Genomic DNA, 21,161 nt, shown 5'->3' with positions numbered 1-21,161 from the left:
CTGGGATGTTGTACGCAGTATAACGCTCATGTCCTTCAGAAGGGGTAAGGCTCAGCACATGTGTAAAGAACACTTCAAAAAGCCAGCTAGATGGAGCCTTTGCCCTGTGCCTTATGGCACAGGGCCAGGGAATCAGGCTATTTTAACCTTGCTAAGTCATTGTCATAGTCTTTCTTGCCACTTCCCTGTTTGGGGTTGCCGACTTTTATAGAGTTTTTCCAAAACTCATGATTGTACACCTGGCTGTCTTGCAAATTGGTCTCTGTAAGGTCTGTTGATATCTGGTCCCTGTACTAAGTCTCTGGCCTCCGCCTTCGTCATCTTCCACCCACGATTATTGCAGGGGCTGGCCTATCACTATGAGTCTCAGATCTCTGCTGGACATGTCCATTCCAATGTAGCCTTGTCTCCCTTAACTTGTCTTCAGTTGAGGCAATTCAATCTTAGGCCCCGTATAATTTCATTTCATTTTCTGTCACATTTGACCATCTCAACACCTTCATCTCAGTGATGGAGAGCATTCAGATTTATTTTTGTGTGACTGGCCAAGTCTTTGTTCCATACATTAGGATAGGTTGAATTATAGTTCTCTTCCTTTTTAACTTTACTGGCATCTTTTTGTCACATGTGGGTCAGCTCCCACCATTTGCACGAAGCAGCTTTTGTGCGATACTGGGGGGCACCGTTGTCAGCAACCACTGATCCTAGGTATTCTTTCACTCTCAGAGCCGTCTGCCTGTGATATCTTTTTATGGTGTGTCCTCCTCCTTCAGCTTTCATCACCCCAGTCTTACCAGCTTTCACTCAACTTTCACTCTGTCGCCGCTGTTCAGAGTTGGTTTGCCGGGTCTTCATACATATCACAAAGTCACCAGCAAACTGTTTATTCCAAGGTGGCTCCCTTCGGATATTCTCATTTATCACATGCAAGACAAGTGCAAAAAAAGTGGATCCGCAGTGCAGGCCAACGTTTACTGGAAACTCTCTGCTGCAGCCCCATTTGGTTTTGACTGTGGCAGTTACTCCATTGTCTATATCATGGATAAGAAGGACATATCCTTCTGGCACACCTCTCCATCACAAACTCCACCAAACTAATTCTCTTGGTACATAGAAGTGCTCAGATACTAGGTCTCGTAAATTCTAGAACCTACCTATATATTTGTTCATTAGCCCATTCATTTATAAGCCAACCCCCCAAGATGGATAGGTAAAAATAGTAAAAACTGTATGACCCTTTCATAAGCTGACCCTATATTTCTGGGGTTGGCAAACTTTGGCTCCCAGCCTGTCAGGGTAAGCCTCTGGCAGGTCGGGAGGTTTTGTTTACCTGGAGTGTTCACAGGCACGGAGCCCCTCAGCGTGCCACTTCCTGCAGCTCCCATTGGCTGGGAACGGCGAACTGTGGCCACAGAGAACTGAGGGGCTCCATGCCTGCAGACGCTTCAGGAAAACAAAATGACAGTGTATTAGATATTCAATTCAATGATTTCAGAGTTTAAAATCATCAAATTTTGATGTAGACCTGTTTATAAGCCGACCCCCACTCTTTGATGCGTCCCTTTTTTACCAAAATATTCGGCTTATGAACGAGTATATACGGTACATTTGGAGTAAATTTAACCCTCCCTTTTTAATTCACGGTAAGTGTATATAAAACTCTTCTAATGGCAAAAATTGCTGCAGGGAATGCTGATACCTCTAATTCCTGCAGAGCATATCTATTTAGTTCAGTTTTTATTGAGATCGTGAGATTTTTTTGAGGTTCATTCTAGCCCCTGGATTGGGTCCGAGAGTGAAAGCTGCTGATGGGTTTTTTTTTTGTGTTTGTTTTCCCCTGGGGGTTACTGTAGTCTAATATTTTAGTAATGCTGCTAGGGCGGAAAAATAAACCTTACGTGCAAGCTAAACAGATTACCCAAATATTTGATTCCATCTCTCTCTTTGAAACACACAGCAAAAAACAGCAAGGAAAATGACTTTTATCAAAGCAAAGGGGGAATAAAGCTCAGAAAAAACACTTAAGGGCTGGAAAAAAGCTATTCAAGGAGTCTGACTTCAGCCTGTGGTAATTGACATTCAATGCCCATCTTCCCGGCTGCTCGTTGACTTGGTAGGATACCATTCCTGTATTATTAACTCTAAGCTGGCTGGTAAATCTTTCCTTTGTGGGAAGGTGGTGGTTGAAACCCCTCTCAATGAAACGGCATAAGAGATCCCTCTGTCACTGAAAATAAAGGAGGTATCAGAGTAGCAGGAACCTTTTTGTAACACAGCTGGAAACCAGGTGGTTTTTACCAGGTATTGTGATGAGAATTACCTGCTCTTGGGCCAGGGAGGTGGTTAGAACAGGTGATTGCTGGCAAGGCAGCTGTGGTGTGTTCTCAGCTCTTGCTCATTTGGGCCACCGGTCACTTTACTGCTTTGTGTCTCTGTCTCCCAGCTGGTAGCATGGAGATACTGCCCACTTTTGTAGAGCACTTTGTGATCCTTGGATCACTGTATACTGATTCTTCAAAGACCTCTGAGGCTTGCAAATACTGCTGAGCGAGCTGGGGTCTGCTTCTCTCCCAGGCCCCCATGCGCACCCCTACTTTATGTTCCCTGCTGTTTTTTTCCACTCCCTCGTTATAGGACTTTACGTGTAGTAACACCAGGTCTCCCCCTTACAGCCCCTTGCTCTAATCCATGCGGTTCAGATTTCTCCCGCCGTGTGGAGCTACCCCTCTGCTTTCTGCAGATTTGACCAGGGTTGAACTTGCACTAGAGAAAGGCCCTAAAGACAAAAGGTGACATCCTGGCCCCGCTGGGTTTGTCCACACTGCAATAAACCACCAGGGCTGGCCTGTATCAGCTGACTTGGGCGTAGGCTGCAGGACTAGAAAAACCGCTGGAGCCCAGACTATGAGACCCTCCCCCCCTCGGGTGTGACATGCACAGTGAATAGAGACACCATTGTAATTAGGTTTCAGAATAGCAGCTGTGTTAGTCTGTATCCTCAAAAAGAACAGGAGTATTTGTGGCACCTTGGAGACTAACAAATTTATTAGAGCATAAGCTTTCAAGGGCTACAGCCCACTTCATCGGATGCATAGAATGGAACATATAGTAAGAAGATATACATACATACATACATACATACATACATACATACATACATACATACATACAGAGAAGGTGGAAGTTGCCATACAAACTGTAAGAGTCTAATTTAATTAAGATGAGCTATTATCAGCAGGAGAAAAAAACTTTTGTAGTGCTAATCAAGATGGCCCATTTAGACAGTTGACAAGAAGGTGTGAGGATACCTAACGTAGGGAAATAGATTCAATATGTGTAATGACCCAGCCACTCCCAGTGGCTGTATGGTGAGTGAAAATACCACGCCCTCACTTGCCATGAGGTCCCTCCGATCTATTTGCAGGCTAAAATACACAGCAGTGCAGGTTTGAGATTCTAGTGGTGTTTTAATACAGCCTTACGCAGAGCCCAAAATAAGGCCGGCCCCGTCTGTCTCTTCCCTTGGGGATACAGAGTCAGTTTTTGTATTCAGTGCAATGCGGTATGTCGGAATTGGTGCGTAGCCTTTCATGCATTAGTGAGGATACGAAGAGTTTGCAAGGAGTACAACCCTGATGCTTCAGGGCATAAGCCAGCCGCTGAACAGGTTTAGGAAGTAATTTCCCCAGTGGCTGGGTTAACCTAGAACTGCCTTCTCCAGGCTTTCTTGCACCGTCCTTTGAAGCAACTCGTTGTCTGAGAGAGAGGAGACAGGAGGCTGTGCTGGATTGGCCCCCCGGTCTGATGCGCTCTGCGTTGCTGTATGTGGTTGAGGGTTGACCATACTCTGTCACAGATGCCCTGCCTGAAGTGCCTTCCTTCCAGAGTAGGGGCTCTGGCATTACTGCCTGCCTGCCAGCCAATAAACAGCAGGAGAATAGCTGGGCTGCAAGTGAAGGAAAACCTCTTATTCTGACCAGTAAAGGGCATAAAAATGGTGACGGCCCCTGACCACCCCCTGCTGCCATCTGGTGTTTAGGTCCCTCTCTAGAGAAGGGAGTTACTTGGGTTGACAGGAGGGGATGGTGGCTTGTATCTGAGAGGATGCTCCAGAGGTGCCACCTGATCTTCCTCATGCTTTGAGAGGCCCGGCGTTTCCATGTGAGTCAACGGGATGCGAGTGAGGAGCTGCGCTTAGCCGAACTGTTGTGTTCACCTGTGTTCTCTCTCTTCTCTTACAGATACCATCTTCAAACTCCGAGAGGAGAGCAAGCTTCTCCGGCAGGCCCACCAGGATGTCCACTCTCAGCTGCTTGATGCTCAGGTAATAGATGCGTTAACAAGGTAGCCAGAATGCAATGGCCTGATCCTGAAGTCAGGTGAATGATGTTTATAACCGGCTTAGAGCAAACACACCAATTGGATAAGGCTTCCCAGTTTCAGAGGGACTAATGGCAAGAGGCTTTGTGCTTGTAAAGCCGGTTTGGTCTAGTGACTCAGCGCCCATAGACCTTAAATCGGAGACACTGCTTTGCCGCTGGCTGAGATGAGATGAGATGAGGAATCTCCTGACCTTAAGGCTTCCCAGGGCTTTCCACTGTTGTTGGCTTGTACCCTGGCCTCTTGACCAGCACTAGTAACTTTCTAAAGTGTTGTGCTTGCAGAGTGCTTTGAGAAGGTGCTGTGGGGGGGGGCTGAGCAGTGGTCTCATTTGAAGTGTGTGTGGATACTAGGAAGGAAAGGGATTTATTTAGGGACAGTCACAGGAGGTCTGGATGAAGCTGAACACAGGGAAATGTGAGTAGAGCATCCCAAGAATGAAAAATATCCCCCCGGGAATAAACTCTGAACTGAAGTGACGGGAGCATCATCCTTGGAGTGCTTTAATTAGCCAGAGCCCTAGGGAATATTGAAGGGAACAGCTCTCCACTGGCTGGGGCATGGCCGGCTCTCCCAGGTGGGGCTTGTCTGTGGAGTCAGTGTTATACCCTGAGTTCCACCATAGACTTTCCCGACTCTGGCTCTCCCATCCCAGTGGGATACCTGAATGGAGAGGACTGATTGGATTTCATGCATAGACTGGGAGGCCATCTGAAAACAAGGGGTGAGGGCTCCCTGGCATCTTCCGGAGGTCGTTTGTCTTTGCTCCCAGTACCTAAGAGCTGGATGGAAATCCGCCACAACCCAGGTCCTTCGTATGTTCAGTATTCGTTTGAGCTTTGTTTGGGAGACAATTCTTGAAGGTGTCTTCCATTCCGTTTCCGATGCCCTACCTTTTGCGTTCAGCCTAGGAGGGGTTGCAGCACATCCTCCAGCTCCGAGGCTTTTAATAGAGCCCCTGGCCTTTCAAAGGGAACTGCTGCTCCATTGCTACCTTGATGGATCATTCATTGGGGAAGCCTCTTGCCAGCTGAAATTTCTTTTTGTCTCTTCTTCTGAGGAGGAGAAGACAATATCCAGCTCCAGGGTCCAGATCAGCTCTGCCCTTCCTCCTCCCACCCCAGCTCGGTTCTATGGCAATGAGATATGCAGTCTTCCAGCTGTAAGTGGGCAGTTCAATGCAACTGGAAGCTGTTACCCTTTAATGCTCTGTGTGCAGTGACTTGATGGTCTCAGCTGAGGGGTCTGCGTTACAAGACCCATGCTGCAACTGACTCTCCTCAGTGCCCTGCTTAGCAGTCTCAGCATAAAGATGAGGGTTGAGGCAGGTCTGGAGGGAGATGTCAGGGAAGGTTGTTCTGGTCCTGTCCATGTTGTATCCACTTAGTTCGCTAAGGGAAGCCTTCAGCCTCCAGGGCTGTCCCTCAGTGCTCTTCACCAGCACTGAAATCACTTGGAACGGCTGTTTGTTTTTTCTGTCTCTGTCCTAGCACAAAAGTCTCAGTTACACAATTCACAAATTAGGCAAGGGAAGCAGTCGGTGTGGTTTTAATTCAAACCATCCAAAAGTGTCTGGCAAGGCCTCCAAAGATCTACTTACCTCTAGCAATCAGCTCTCTATATTATGGAGCCTGGAGTCCTCCATGATCTGCTTTTTTTCAGTCTGAATCCTTTGGAAAGAGCTTTACAGCCTGTGTTCCTGGAGGGGCTTTGTGGGGTTGGTTGTACAGACATTTTCCCCTGACATCTTTTCATTCTGCTTATCCCAAACTGACCCAACCCCAATATCATCCCAGAGATCAAAGGTTACACTGATCTTGGACTTGTTCTGTTAGGCCCAGAATGAGTCCCAAGACTATCATGCTGCTAGAACGGGAATCAAAACCCTTGGCTTTGGGGAGGAAGAGATTCAGGAACATCTGCTTGTAAGGGGGTAAAAAAACCCCCTGAGCTGGGGAGAAATCTGGATCTGAGCTTTGGGGCTGAGGCCCATCGCTATGCTAGACTAAGAGACCAGTGTGGTCCTGGCAAGGTTTTGGGTCCCCTAGTATTAGGGACAACTGTTCTGCACTCTTAAAAGGTGCTAGCAGGGTGTGAGACCACTGACCGTGAGATCACGCCATTCTGATTAGCAGCTTGCTTCCTCCCCAGCCACATGAGTTCCAACATATCTTTGCTAAAATCCTCTGAGCCCCTGTTCTCAAATGGTCTGAAGTCTTCACTGCTAATCCTAGCTCTTGATGCAAGCAGCTCGTCGGGGATTTGTGTTTTCATTAGGTGTTTGCATGAGGCATATCACGATGGGGAGCCTGGGTCCCTAACTGAGGTCCATAGACACTACCATAGTGCAAACAACAAATGACAAAGAAAGGCAGCTGCTGAACGTCTCTGGCTGAGATGGCTGCAAAGGTACTTTGGTTGGTGGAGCAGGACAGATGCTTTCAGGACCAGTAAACCTCTCCGAGCACTGGGCTGGGCCCAGCCCTTGGAGTTGCAATGATCCCTGCTGCATGGCTGAGACAGTAGTAAGCATTAACCAACCTCTCTGTGGGTTAATTCCTCCCGCAATAACCAGCGTGTGTCATTAAACCCAGATCTCAGGAACGTTTCCATCCTGAGTGGTGTTCGGTCACCTTCTGCTGACGGCTATCCAATTAATTGCAGAGAGAAATAGTGCAGGGCAATCCTGCCTGGTTGAGACGGGAAGTCACTTGGGAATACAAATAGGCACGCGCAAACGGTAGAAAATGGTTCTCTGGCTGCTTCGTGCACTGATGCTTTTGCAGAGGGGGAGGCCTTGGAAGGGTTCCTAAGAGCGACACCAACAACAGGTCCTTGTTCAGCTGTAAAAGCTGTTGAGTTTTTGAGGAAGGGGGCAGAGAGGGAAGCCTGAAGCGCAAGGAGCATGTAACACACGCAGTTTTCCTGGAGAGGTGCTTGCGATCAACACGGCCCCTGAATCCCAGCACATTGCAGGAGTCCCACTGCTCCAAGATGGGGCTGGGGGCCACGGGGCCCCCATTACAGGCAGGCACTGCGTTTCCAGTGCGGCACTGTGCAAACTGGACAAAGCTGGGGCTTGGCAGATTACCAAGGGACAGGAGAGACCGAGGGGGAGATCAGTGTCTTTCTGAGGCCCTCGAAAGGAGCCAGACCCTCCAGTCGCTTTGTCAATATATTCTCTGAAGTCATGTCACTGGCTGGATTAACGTCTTCTGTTGTTAATTAACAGCCTGCTGTCACACTCTCCTGGGCTGTGTGCTAAGCTCAGAAGCGGGGAGCTGGTTGTGGCTGGATGCGGCTGACAGCCAATCCTTCCCCTGAGCCAGGCGCCAGGGGTGCTAAGGGCTGGAGGGGAGGGGATTTTTCTTCCCTTTATTTGCAACATTGTTCTTGTTTCCTGGCCTGCTCTGTTCTGGATGGCTCCAGGGAGTGCCAACATCACAAAGAGTTCATCACTTCAGGTTAGTTACCTGAATCCATCGCCGATTGTTGGCTGAAGTCCAGGTCTCTGGATCTGAACGCAGTCGCTCTGTGACAGCTGTTTGCTGGCCCATGTGACATTTAATTGGATGGATGAGGGGGTAGCTCCGTAAATTTCCCCATGGGCAGGTGCCCAAACAACCACCAATGTACTCGGAGACTAGCCTGGTGATTGAACTGCCTTTCCCCTCCTCCTCATGGCTGAGGCAGGTTGGTGGGACGGCTCGCATGGGCCTGGACCGTGATGTGCCCAGTCTGGGAATAAATAAAGGACCTCAGTCAATCCAGCACCCTCCACTGGGGCCTACTTCTGTTCCTCACTGTTTCACGAATTCTGGACAGCATCCGCTCATTCCTTCAGGGAGTGGTGGGCGTTGTCCGGCATCCTCTGCCTGGAGTCTCCAGCTGGTGCCCTTGTTTTCACCCTTGCTCCTATGCCTGTTGTTCTGAGAAATCATTGGGTCCTGGTGCTGGTGCCCCTCCCTCAGTTGTGGGGGCAGGGCTTTAGTTTTGGGTGGGCCGAGGCTCTCCCTCCCGGGATTCAAACAGGCCAGCAGCCTTAACCAGCACCAAAACCAGCAGGTGATGCAAGCGGCTCCAGACATGTGCCCCCGCCCTACCTGACAGCACCCTCCTGCAGAGTGAAAAGCAGCTCAGCTTTAGCACTCGTGCATCGTTTTGGCCTCTATACCAAAACTCTCAGAAGTAGCCTCAAATGTGGATTTAGTGATGTGGGCACCTGTCCTCTACAAAGCAGATTGAGACCGAGCCAGCTCGTATAGGGCATTGAACAGCTGTTGGAGGGTGGCATGTTTTCAGGGGCAGCCTCCGTCAAAACCCGAGGCGCTACCAGTGAGAGGCTCCATGTCCGTTACCAGACACCCTTGTAGCTAAAATATATTTGTCTGGCTCACTAAGTGCTGAGAGCATTTGCACCTTGGCAACAAATGCAGGATCAAGGGTGAATAATTCTTTAGCTAAGCACTTCTCAAATGCTCTTTCATGGATTCTGTGCTGGGGATATTATAGCCAAGCAGTCAGGAAAATGAAGCGTATTTTTTGTGTGTGTCACACTCTCTCTCTCTCAAACCCTTTCTCTCTGACATTTAAAAAAACGTGTTAAAAGATTATTATGGGTACAAAGTCAAGTACTGGAAATTAGGAAATGCCAGAACTAAGGCTGCCTGTGTTACCTTGGCCACAAATGGACACAAATCAGACGTCAAGAATTATAACATTCAAAAACCAGTTGGAGAACACTTCAATCTCTCTGGTCACTCAATCACAGACCTAAGAGTGGCTATACTTCAACAAAAAAAGCTTCAAAAACAGACTCCAACGAGAGACTGCTGAATTGGAATTAATTTGCAAACTGGATACAATTAACTTAGGCTTGAATAGAGACTGGGAATGGATGAGTCATTACACAAAGTAAAACTATTTCCCCATGGTATTTCTCCCTCCCACCCCACCCCCCACTGTTCCTTTGATATTCTTGTTAACTGCTGGAATTAGCCTACCTTGCTTGTCACCATGAAAGGTTTTCCTCCTTCCCCCCCCTGCTGCTGGTGATGGCTTATCTTAAGTGATCACTCTCCTTACAGTGTGCATGATAAACCCATTGTTTCATGTTCTCTGTGTGTGTGTATATATAAATCTCTCCTCTGTTTTTTCCACCAAATGCATCCGATGAAGTGAGCTGTAGTTCACGAAAGCTTATGCTCTAATAAATTTGTTAGTCTCTAAGGTGCCACAAGTACTCCTTTTCTTTTTGCGAATACAGACTAACACGGCTGCTACTCTGAAACCTGTGTTACCTTATTTCACCCGCTTGTGCTGTGTTCTGTGGAAAAAAGTGTGATCACACAGTAAAAGACTATCATAATGTGTACATGCACAAGGGGCTTGAATTTAGGGTGCCACTGACTTCGCTGGGGCCAGTATTTCACTCTTGGTAGCTAAGCAAGCAGATTCCTGCATCAGCCAGCAATTCTTGCTATTAGTACAGTGCTGATTTGCACCAATCTTGCCTTCCTGCTGCAGATGACAGGTGAGTGTTTATGCAAAGGGAATTTACGTAGCGTGTTCATTATCCAAGGACTGCAAAGCACTTGGCACGCCTTAGTAAATTGACAGGAGCATTGACTAGCTGGTGTTCTGATAGGTTTTCTTTTTGGTGTTCTGATAGTACAGATGGGTGAAGTGAAGCACAGAGGGGCGAAATGACTCTCACCCAAGGCCTTGCAGAGTGAATCAGTCTCTGCTGGGTTTGCTAGAATGAAATCTCTCTGGTTTGTTCTAATCTAGCCAATCTTCTCATACCAGCTGGGCTGATCCTTTCTGTCCCGCAACCCATTCCCTACCTCCTTTCCCATGCTGCCTTGTCTGTTCTTAAAAAACCACCACTGCCACCCCTGAGGTCAAAGCAAAATATGATGGCAAAGGAGAGACTTGAAATCAACAACCTCTGCTCAAGGAAGTTTCCTCCCAAACTTTCCTCTCTGCTTGGAAGACTTATCTCCCAGCTCTGGTTTGGCAATCAGATGAAAAGAATTCCCCTCCCCTCCCTTCCTCCCATGCAGACTTCCCTATGAATAAAACGGAGAGGCATGCCAAGCCCCTTCTGAAAGGCTTTTTCAAGCCCTTTCGCTTTCTAGGGTGGGGAGGGAGGAAATGAGCTGATAAGCCGCAACAAAGAGAAAAGTGTTACATTTTGCCTTGGAGTCCAGGGGAATCCATTTTCATTGAAGTAAATTGAATTGTCAAGTAGAATTAAGCCAATTATTGTGTCAACCCCTCTGAGATGAACTCATCCACTGAGAAATGGCTCCATGGAAAAGAGCCTTGACCCGAACGTACGTATGTACGTGTGACCCAGAATGAAAGGGACCAGAAAACCAGAGGTGTAAGGGCAGAAGGAATCCATTCTGCAACATAGGCTGTGAATAGCACTGTTTGAAAAGTCGGTTTCATGGGTCAGCATTTCTGATGTAAAAAACGGATGGTAAAAGCTGGACGCCATCAGGCTTGCTGGGGTAGGGAAAAACTGAGTCTGAAATGAGGGCCATCCGTGCAGTCGGGACAGAAGGGAGAATTATCATGGCGGAGACTAGCTCTTCTTGGGGGCTTGCTGCAGTCTGTGATGGGGTGGTGCTGGACAATAGATGTGAATTCTCTCCAGCTCCTTCTTGCACACCAATGCCCCGCCCCAGCCTAGAGGAGAGCAGGACTCTGTAGTGATGGCTTTTTCCAGCAGGGAAATGTTAACCCTTTGTCATCTGAGTTTTTATTTGCCCTTCTCATTTCCCCAGACCCAGATGGAGGAGTTCAGGCAGCTCAAGGAAGCTCTGCAGAAGATGCCAAGTTTCAAGGAAGTGGGACCTGTGAAGGGGCAACAGCAGCTCCAGGCATTGAAGGAACAGCCCCCGGTGCCGGGCAGCAACCATTTACAATTCTCTAGGCAGAAGGTACTGTACCCTGGCATTGGGCCTTGCTGGGTTCCAACCAGGACGTCTGAAGTCTCCTGGGGAGAGGAATGCTGCTTGATGGGGTGGTTGAGTATCTGGGGCTAATTCTTCCCCCTTCCCGCTCTCCGTAATTAACGCAGCCTTGCAAAATTCTTCCTTCTCTCCTCCTTCCAGGTGTTTGCAGCCAACGGGGCCAAAATGCCTCTGAGCCCCGTGGATCAGGAGAAGCCCCCTGGTGGGAGCCTGGTGAGACCACAGATCTCTGGGGTCAGGAGCCAGGGAGAGGGAACTTTGCCCCAAGGCCAGACCTCTCATAATAATGATGGCCCCAGGCCCCAGGGCAATGTGCTGTTCGCCCATCCCGCCCCACTGCAGGAAGCCACCCACAGCAGCAGCCCTGCCTGCCTGGCCACAGGGGCACGGGGACAGCCCTGTGATCCGATTCACACGGACAGTGAACAGTGTGCAGAATGGGAACTCGGTAAGTGGAGTGCAGTCAGCTGTGTAATCCAGGCCGGGACCTAGGGAGAGCCTGTGACACTAGACAGCACAGGCTGGGAGCTAGGGAGTGAGCGAGAACCACAGGGTCTGTCTGGGTCCAGCAGCCTCGTTTTAAATTTGGAAATGAAACCAGCCCCCTGTCCTGGGAAATAGACATCGTTCAGCACAAAAATGAGTCAATTCCTGCAGTCTGTAATGAGCAGCAGTGCCCGCAGCCATACACGCGTTACGCCCAGTTCATACCCTTGGCAGGGGGCATGACTGCCCACAGCGTAGGTCAAAAAGGGCAGTTTGCCCCAGGCTCCCATTTGAGGGGGGCCTCCAAACCAAGTGGCATTGTGACCCGTTGTGCAGTGCCTCAGCGCCACTCGGGTTTGGCTCTGAAGCTCCTCCATCAAGACGGAGTTGTCAGGTCAAATTTTGGTGAGTGGTCCTGCAATCTCGTGTGCTGGGTCATGACGACCAGAGTGGGGAGCCAGGCCCCACCACCACTGCAGGGTGAGTATGCCCCAGGTGAAAAATTTCAGGGGGTGCCTGTGCCATGAAGTGTGGCAAACTTCAAATTCTGAGCAGCTTTGCATGGAATCTGACCGTTTCCCTAAATATTAATGTGCACCCCCCATTTTCCAGTCCCCAGAGTGCTGTGGCACGGTTTAATGGGCTACTCGGCAACAATTGCTGCCCCTAGATTCATTGTGAACAACCAGGGTGTTTTTATTTCTGTTGATCGTGAGAGATGACTTTTTTCCTCCCCTGGAGTCTGACCGCTTTTGGTTTCCATTTGCAGATTTCTTCCCTCTGAGCTGAAGGGAAAGGTGGATCCCTCTCTCACTCAGTCTTCAGGAAACCATCCTTTGTGAGGTGTTTGTGTTCCCTCTTCCCTGGGTGCTCTCCTCCAGTGGGGGGAGAGCTGACTGCGGGCCTGAGGGGCAGCCAAGCAGGATTAATGAAGTGGTCCGACTGTTTCTGCATCTCATTTTCCCCATTCTCGCTAGACTCTGAGTCACTCCCTTTGCAAACTGCTGGACAGTAGTTCAGAGAAGGGCTGGAGCTTGCAATCCTATGGCAGCAGGGAATCCTGCTCCTGGGAGGATGCTCGCTCTGCAAATAGGTCACCGTGGGTGTCTTCATCTAACCTCATCCTGTCTACCCCTCTTTGCCGTCTAGCTACAGCCCAGAGGTGGACCTAGGGCTTCAGCCACATACTAGGAGGATCTTGTCCATTTGCTCCAATGGGCTTTGGATGAGGCCATAAAGTCCATGGGGATCAGCTACAGGCTGGTTCTTCTGCTGTGCAGTCAGTGGAACTGATTCCACCGTCAGCCAATGGACAGGGAATAAGTGGGTGACCAGCCAAGTCCTCTCCTTTTCCTTTTCATTCAACTAGCTCCAGAGGGCACTGCTCATCCATATTTATCCTAGTTATTCATGGCCTTTTCTATTGCACTCTTCACCATGGCATCGGAGCACTTTGTGGCCATCATGAATTTATCTGCCCAACACCCCCCTTCCCTGCCCCCCCAGCCCAGTGAGGTGGGGGAATATGATCATCCCCATATTACAGCTGTTTTAGAGAGATTAAGAACCTTCTTTCCCGAGGTGCTGAGCACCCACAGCTCCCATTGACTCCCACCAGTTAGCGACTTGCCTGGTACCACACAGCAAGTCTGCGGCAGAGCCAGGAGCCCACATCTCAGGGTCCCACAGTCATGGGCAGGTAGAGCTAAAAATGCTGCCGTAGCCAGCTGTAGGGACCCGCGAAGTGAAGCTGGGCATTGGTGTATGCAGGAAGACTGGAGACAGGGGCGGGGGATACATCCTACAGTGCAGGTGTGGGAAAGAGGCACCAGAAACCTTGGCTGTTTGCCGTGTTAGTGCCTATTTCTCTCTCTGTGCATCACTGCAGGCATCTTTTATGCAGCCCCTGGTTGGGGACCCCCAAACTATATTTATGTTTCAAACCACATGTGGATGTGGATTTTCACAGCTGGCCTGGTCCAGAAACACTCTTGGTCTCAGACTTGAGTAAGGACATCCTGTATGTACTCAGGAGGATGGTCCAGTGACTAGGGCCCTGGCCTGGGACTCAGAAGAATGGGTTCAACTCCCTACTCTGCCACACACTTCTTGCGTGACCTTGGACAAGTCATTTGACGCCTCAGTTTCTCATCTGTAAAATGGAGTTGTTAATAGCACCAGCCTGTCTCACAGAGATGTTGTGAAGATGAGTAAGTGTTAATTACATCCTGACAAACCAAACCACAGTATAATAACGCTAATCGCAGTGTAATTACATGGTAATTACTGTACCCTTATTTTAAGGTGTGACCGTAGGATTGCCCTTTTGTCCCATGGACATTGGCCTGCTGAGGACAGGGCAAGTACATTTCATATAGCCCACCCAACAGAAAGGTATTTTTCTTAACTCTCTGGGACATGAATTACTTTCCTTTGCTCAGAAAATGGTAGCATGGCTGGCAGGGAATGCATCTCCTCTGCAGAGCGATTCCTGTCCCAGTGTTCCCTGATGAAAGATGTGATCCAAAACCAGGAACCTTCCAAACACAAGGCGGCAGTGAGGGTCCGAGAGGCCAAGTAGATTGTACGGATCTTTGTCCTCTCTGCAGGATCACAAGGTGGTGGTGAGCATTCAGGGGAAAACCAGTGAGGAAAACCATGTTCCCAGACGGGTGGTGTCCAATCTGAAACACCCATCTACGTTGGAGAAGGAGGCGGCTCCAGCCAACCATCCCTTGGCAGGGAACAAACAGGCGCAGATGCAAAGGTTTGTACTACAGGGCTCTCCTCTCACTCTTACAGTTTAGGGGGAAGAATGCTAAAGAAGGTCCTCAAGACTGGCCCATTGAACTCTTCCCCTTGCTGGGGTATTCAGTGTTATCTTCCACATAAAGAGCTGCAAATGAAGACTCCAGGTCCTAGCATGCTCTGCTCTTTCTTGATTTGCCCATGCAACATCCATCTTGCTTCAAGCTGCAGGCCACTCGTGTCAAGATGCAGCGCTACATGCTAGGACGCATGGCCTGGTAGGTTCCATTTCCATGTGAAAGGGGAGGGCAACAGGGCGCCATGTTGTGGAACTCTCCACGGACTGCATTTAGCCAGCAGGGTGGGCTTTGTCTACCAGTTCTGTAGGTGTTGTGCACTAAGGAAAGACTGAGGAGCTTCTGTTGAGCAGGGTGTAGGGCATGGATTGAGTCTTAGCTAGAAGAAATGACAGAGCAGAATTTTGAGTTGACTTCTGCCAACCTCTCTGCGGTGGGGAACTTAAAAATAAAAATGGTGTTGTTTAGCAAGCTGAAGAAATACAGCAAAGTGGAAGCCAGACATCTTCAGCAGCAGGGCCGTTAAGGGATCCCATCAGCTTCTCTAATTAAGAGGCGTTAAGCTGTGTATTAAAGCTGAGGTTCACTCATGTTTTCCACTAATTAATTAGTAATCTGTGGGAAGAACCAAAGCAAGATCTGAAGGCTTGTCATTTTCAAGGTTATATGGTAATCGAGAAGCAGCAGGCGACTGGCCCCAATTGAGATGCTGACTTCTCCAGGCTTTGCATCTGGGTTTTGAGGTGAAGGTTCTATCCTCTTCTCATTTGTGGATTTTCTTTCCATCTTGTGGGAATGGAGCTGGTTGCTTTGATCCATGTCTACGTCCATACCAGCAGGGAAGCTTCTTTTGAAGAGCCTTACATGAATTGTACGGTGGACACCTGGACCTTGTCTACATATAAACGTTGCACGGATTTAAAATGTTTTTAATCCTTGAGTTAATTCTGGTTGCATTTCTCCTGAGTAGCTGCACTTGAATTGTTTTGCAATTGGCTTATCTTTGACTTTAATTGTGTCCACACACGCGCAGCTTGCATGGCTTTAACTAAGAGATTTAAAACAGGTGCACTTTCTCTTTTTAGGTTTGAAGGCCTAGCTTATTATGAAATTTCCGAGCCTTTGGGTGGGGGGGGCTGTAGTTTTTATTAAGACAATGCCAGAATGGCCTCTTTGTACAATCGCAACCTCCATCGCTCGGCATTCATTCCATGGTATAGGGAGAGGAGGACGAATGCTCTCTGGGTATTTACAAATAAAGGTGGATTCAGAAGTAGGTGGAGACCGTTACACTCAGATCATGGAAATGGATACTTATTGTTTGTATTGCGCTCACGCTTAGGAGCCCCACATCATAGACTGGGACCTGTTGTGCCAGGCGCTCTGTACAAATACAGAACAAAACTACTGTTCATGCCCCAAAGAGCTGACCATCTAAGTGAAGGTCTCTGCTGACCAGTTAGAAGAATGAACATTCTGCGTGTGAAAACACTTTCTGATATTGCAGTTCTTCCAAGTTTGGCTATGATCCAAAAAGAGCATCTTTCTCAGCTCATCTGCTCCCTACATATCTCCAGGTTACATCTACTTAGTTTACTGAAACAAACCAGATGTGGCTCCTGTTAGATCTCGCAGCTGCAGTCAAGCTGGGGGAGAGACCCGCTTTCTGAATTGTCAACTGAGTTCTGATGGGGATAGTAACAGTTTGTTTACTCCCCCTTGTTCTTGTTCACTTTGGTTGCCGCTCATCAGGGCAGGCACTGCCTCTTCTTATGTATCTGTAAAGCACGTAGCCCAGTAGGGCCCTGGTCTCAGTCTGGTCCTCTAAGTTTCACTGAAACAGCAATCATACTAATAACCTGGCTTTAAGAAGCAAACTGGCTTTAAGAAAAATATACTAGATGGAAGGGTTCTGTTGTTGCGGAGCTCCAGAGCCATGAAAGTCAGTGGAGGTGGGTGTCACTAAAGGCATCAGCGCTATATATGGTTGCATATAACACAGAAGGGAGTTTGTCACCAGTAAGTAAGTCCGAGCATGCAAGCGTTGAGCTGTTGCAGATGGAGAAGGAGACCACAGCATGGCATAGATCCATTCAGGAAGAGTGCTGGGTCAAAAGTCAAGAAGTCGTCAGAGCAGCTAGGGACTGTCCTATTACTGGATAGTGTTGGAGGGGGTGGGGGAACATCAGAGTGACATTCTCTTGGAGATGTCCATGCCAAAGATAACACGCAGCCTGCCAGAGGCAAAGAAGCCATTTGTCCAACACGAGGAATTATTGCAGGGGTGGATTAGATCAGCAGATTCCAGAGAGGCCCTGGATGGTTGATTTACATTTTGATTGTTTCTGTGATGGGTGATCCAGGATGATATTCTGGCTGCAATTTCCGATCTAAAAGCTTGCGCAGATGGCAGCGTGCTGACTTTAAATGCAGCAGCTGAGCCCGGTGGGAACAGGCAGAAGGGAGGAGCGTGCAGAGCTGGTGTTGGTGAGCTGAAAACCACGTCCATACAAGGGCTCAGGGAAGGACAGACAAGTTCTACACAAGCCAGGAATCAAATCCTAGAGTGGCTCCAGTTGGCTAGGCGCCAAGAATTCTGGGATACGCCCCCAGAAATCCTTGCGCCAGGCACAGGTAGCTGCAGTCCCACTGTGGACACAGGTCTACAGAGTATAGGGCACGTATGGCATAGCAATGTGGGATTCTCGGAGGCGGGTTTAGCTAACGTGCTCACGTGTGCATGAGCCAGGACCCAGGGCAAACCTGCAGTGTAGACATATTGAATGCACCAGTCCCACTAATTTTAGTGGCAACTGGGTATCCAATCTCTCAAGCAGATTTGAAAATCTCAGCTAGGTGTGCATCTGAATCGGGGATCTCAGGCTGTATAAAGGAGGAATCTGAACGTGAACTGAAGCCGTTTTTTTTGAGGTTTAAAGTTCTGGTAATGCCCATCATTTTTCACTCCTGAAAGTCTCCATGCCTCTGGGATTGGTGATGGAAGTGGTGAAATGTTGCAAGGGTTGGTAACTATTCTGGAGAGTTTCCCCTGCTACTTTCGGGGGGACAAAGTGTTCAGAGAAGCAAACTGGTCTTCTGGAGGCTTTCCCAGGATTCTGAACCTTTAGGTTCACCCCCTAAAAATGTGAAGGCATTCCTCAGAAATCAGGGCCATGTTCAGGCCTGGTGTAGGTAGGTGCCACTCGAGTAAATCTCAAGGTCTGGGTTTGGCTCTTAGTGTGTTATAGATCTTCAGAAGCACGAGGCTAGGTGCTTGGGTGATTTGAAACTTGCCCATTGTGTGGCGTTTCTGCAATGAGCTGGGTGGAGAACAGACCCCCTTGTTGGAGAAGGCTAGGCCATCTTTGTACCCTGCATAAAAGACACTTCCCTCTGGCACTGGATGAGAATGTCTGCATAGGTATTCTACCTTAAACACCCCTCTACAGCCCCCTCCACAACCCATCTCTCCATCTGTAATGCACATTTATAGACAGGGAGTGGAGCCTCTGACTAGCCATGTAGAGATGGGCTTCTGAGCCCAGTGGTTGGTACAGGTACCCTGCAGAGATGGCAGCATTGAGGAGAAGAAGGGCGTGGCATTTGGCATTTGTCCTGTTGCCAACCATCATTAAAGCCTTATTGTGCCAAGAGGGAAGCAGACAGACAGACAGTGGATCCAGGTAGCAACAGGAGCATGTTTGAGGCATAGCATTTACAGGGAAGGATCAAACTCCCAGCCTAGCTCATGGCTGGCCAGAAGGAGCTGCCTGTTCTTCCCCCAGAGCTCAGAGTCAGGCTCGCAGGCTAGTCGCAGAGGTCGGGCTCTAACAGAGACAGACACCTCCCCCTCCTCCCCACCTCCCCGAAAGAGGACACCCAAGTAGACTTTCACCACAACATCTGTCACAATTATTACAAAGAGCTTATGAGAGAGATTTTATTAAAATAGACCAGGAAAAGGCTATCCGCAGTGCTACACTGCAACAAGTTTTTTATACAGTAAAAGCAGAGCTATCTGGCACTTTACCAGCCGGAAAGCTCTATAAACTGGCATTTCTTATCTTCATTGAAAGTCTGATTTATAGTCTGGTTGGTGCGGGGCTGGCAGGCTCTCTACCTGGCTCCATGTGGCTCCCTGGAAGCAGCGACGTGTTCCTGCTGCTCCTCAGCAGAGGAACAGCCGTGGGGAGCTCGGTGCACCGCCCCTGCCCCGAGTGCGGGCTCCGCAGCTCCCATTGGCCGGGAACTGTGGCCAATGGGAGCTGCAGGGGGGGGTACCTGTGAGCAGAGGCAGCTCACAGAGCCATCTGCTGCACCGCCTCCTAGGAACAGTGGGGACATGTCACAGCTTGTGGGAGCTGCCCAGGTGAGCGCTGCCCAGATCTGGCATCCCAAAACCCCTCCTGTGCCCCAGCTCTGAGCCCCTTCCCGCACCCATTCTCCCTCCCACACCCCAACTCCTAGCCCTGTGCACCCTCCCACACCCAAAACTCCCTCCTGCACCCCCAGCCGGCACCCTCATGTCTCCCCGCACTCAGCCCCTTGCCCCCAGCCTGGATCCCCCACCCGTACCCTGAACTCCTCATTTTCTGGTCCCACCCCAGAGCCTGTACCCCCAGCCCAGAGCCCATACCCTCTCCCACACCCTATCTCCCTGCCTCATCCCGGAAAATTGGTATTCCATCGGTAAGTATAACTCTTAGTGAACCGGAATATTTGACTAACTGGCACCCCCCCCATTCCCCCAACATGCCAGATGACAAAGCTTTTACTGTATCGTTATTTTTCTTAAAAAAGCTTTTCTACGCTCGTAGTTCAAAACTCTATAGTTCTCAATAATGATTCTTCAGAGTTGGACCAATTACTATAAGACTGTGGTACAAGTAGCATTATTACTTTTTATGTCTCAACCTTTATTTAGAGGACTTTAAGTCTGGTATTTTTCCAAAAAGGCAAATTTATGCCTTCTAATATGTGGGAAGCATGAAAATATATCAATTTGGAGTTAGAAAATATTGCCACTGCTATATGGATACTTTATCACAGTGCATGAATAAGAGATTAAGCAGTTCTAATATACATTGCAATTATTAAAGCATTTTTTTTTTGGCATTTGTGTAGCATATTAATTGTTTTGTAGCTTTTCCATGTAGCTTGCAGGGATAACTAATTCTATTGGCCCCTTTGCCTGAGATGTACAATTAGGCAGGAGTTTTGCGTGTGTGGGAGGTGGGTTTCTCTCTGTGTTGTTGGTTTTGTTTTTTTCTTTTCTTTTCTTTCCCTGCTTGCGTTTAGATTATGAAATGCCAACAAGCTGTGTGGCTTGTTCTGTTTTTATTTCTTTCTTTGCTGCAGCTGGCAAGACATTGTTAACAAAGTGAACGCCCGAATGGATGAGGAACAAGTGCACGGTTACCCAAAGCACCTTCACTTTGACACCAGATCTGTGCAGAATGGCAATCTGTTGCTGGCCAATCAACAAAGAGGGGCCGACCATGCGATAGCCAATCGGGAAGGAGACAAGGAAGGGACGGATGATGAGGAACTCGAGATGGGTATGGTTTCCAAAATGCAGTGAAGTACAATAATGACCTGTGCTTACCAAGGGGGAGGTTTTTTGAATAAAGGAAGTCTCTCAAAACTTGAAGAGAGAAATTTTAATTTGAAATTTTTGTCAGGAGATATCATGTATTTAAATTATCCAAACTTGGTCATTTTTGCCATAGTTTCTAGTCCCTTTTGTTCCCTCTGCCTCATGCCCTAGCTCGGTCCCGTTAGTTTGTCAGCATTGCAGGAGAATGCTTGCAGCCCCCCAGTGTCTCCAGCATTAGTTCATACACTTCCCCAGTGTTCCTGGGAGGACTCCCATTCAATACTGACATGGCCCAGCCCTGCTTAGGGTTAGCACTGATAGGCTCAGAGCACAGGTAAACCAAGGCATGTTTCATTGCGAATGAGGTACAATTGCTAGGAATTTTAAAACTCTTCTCCTCCCTGCCTTGCAAAGTGCAGAAATGGAGCCTGGCTCTGGGAATCCCCTGACATCCTCCCTGCTCCTGCCTCTGGGAGGAAGCATGCGTAACATCTGCAGTCCCCTTATGGATGACTAAGGAGTTTGTTTTCCTAGGGATGGAAGGAGAAAGGACCTGCCTCCCGTAGTAATTTACAGGAGATGCTATTGCCCTTATTCTCCTCTGTCATCTGAGGACTGCAGTGCATCATCTTGTTATTGGGGATAGGGCGGCCCTTTTATCCAGCCTTGACCTGTCTCCTTTCTCCGGGCCATGCATGTCATACGTACTAAAGCAATGTGCCAGGAATTCACACAGGTTGCAGCAGTTTGTTTCCCATCTATAAGAGAGGGATGGAGAATCCCCTTCCACTGTTTCTTGCAAAACTTGAGTTTCAATCTCCCATGTGATTTTGTTTTTGAAGAGGGATTCCAATCTTAATCATGGCGATGAATTTCCCAGTATCCTTTTGG

At 48.6% G+C, this 21,161-nt stretch overlaps 1 protein-coding gene and 1 long non-coding RNA gene across 2 annotated transcripts in view; one reads left to right on the top strand and one right to left on the bottom strand.

Annotated features, from left to right (window-relative positions):
* LOC119845152 (Golgi integral membrane protein 4-like) overlaps positions 1-21,161 on the top strand; it is a 74,433-nt gene that overhangs the window by 35,749 nt on the left and 17,523 nt on the right. The window contains 6 exon segments of the mRNA XM_038377030.2: positions 4,242-4,324; positions 11,175-11,330; positions 11,505-11,710; positions 11,712-11,811; positions 14,459-14,616; positions 20,033-20,232. Coding sequence (XP_038232958.1) covers positions 4,242-4,324; positions 11,175-11,330; positions 11,505-11,710; positions 11,712-11,811; positions 14,459-14,616; positions 20,033-20,232 — 903 coding nt within the window.
* LOC122457029 lies at positions 8,809-9,810 on the bottom strand. The gene is made up of 2 exons (XR_006276295.1): positions 9,681-9,810; positions 8,809-9,056 (listed from the first exon to the last, which is right to left on the bottom strand). It is a non-coding gene; the product is annotated as an uncharacterized LOC122457029 (long non-coding RNA).

The sequence above is a fragment of the Dermochelys coriacea genome, chromosome 18 (genome assembly GCF_009764565.3).
Source record: "Dermochelys coriacea isolate rDerCor1 chromosome 18, rDerCor1.pri.v4, whole genome shotgun sequence".
NCBI classification, from domain to species: Eukaryota; Metazoa; Chordata; order Testudines; family Dermochelyidae; genus Dermochelys; species Dermochelys coriacea.
The sequence above is the reverse complement of the archived record's forward strand: the minus strand, read 5'-3'. Positions and strand labels throughout refer to the sequence as shown.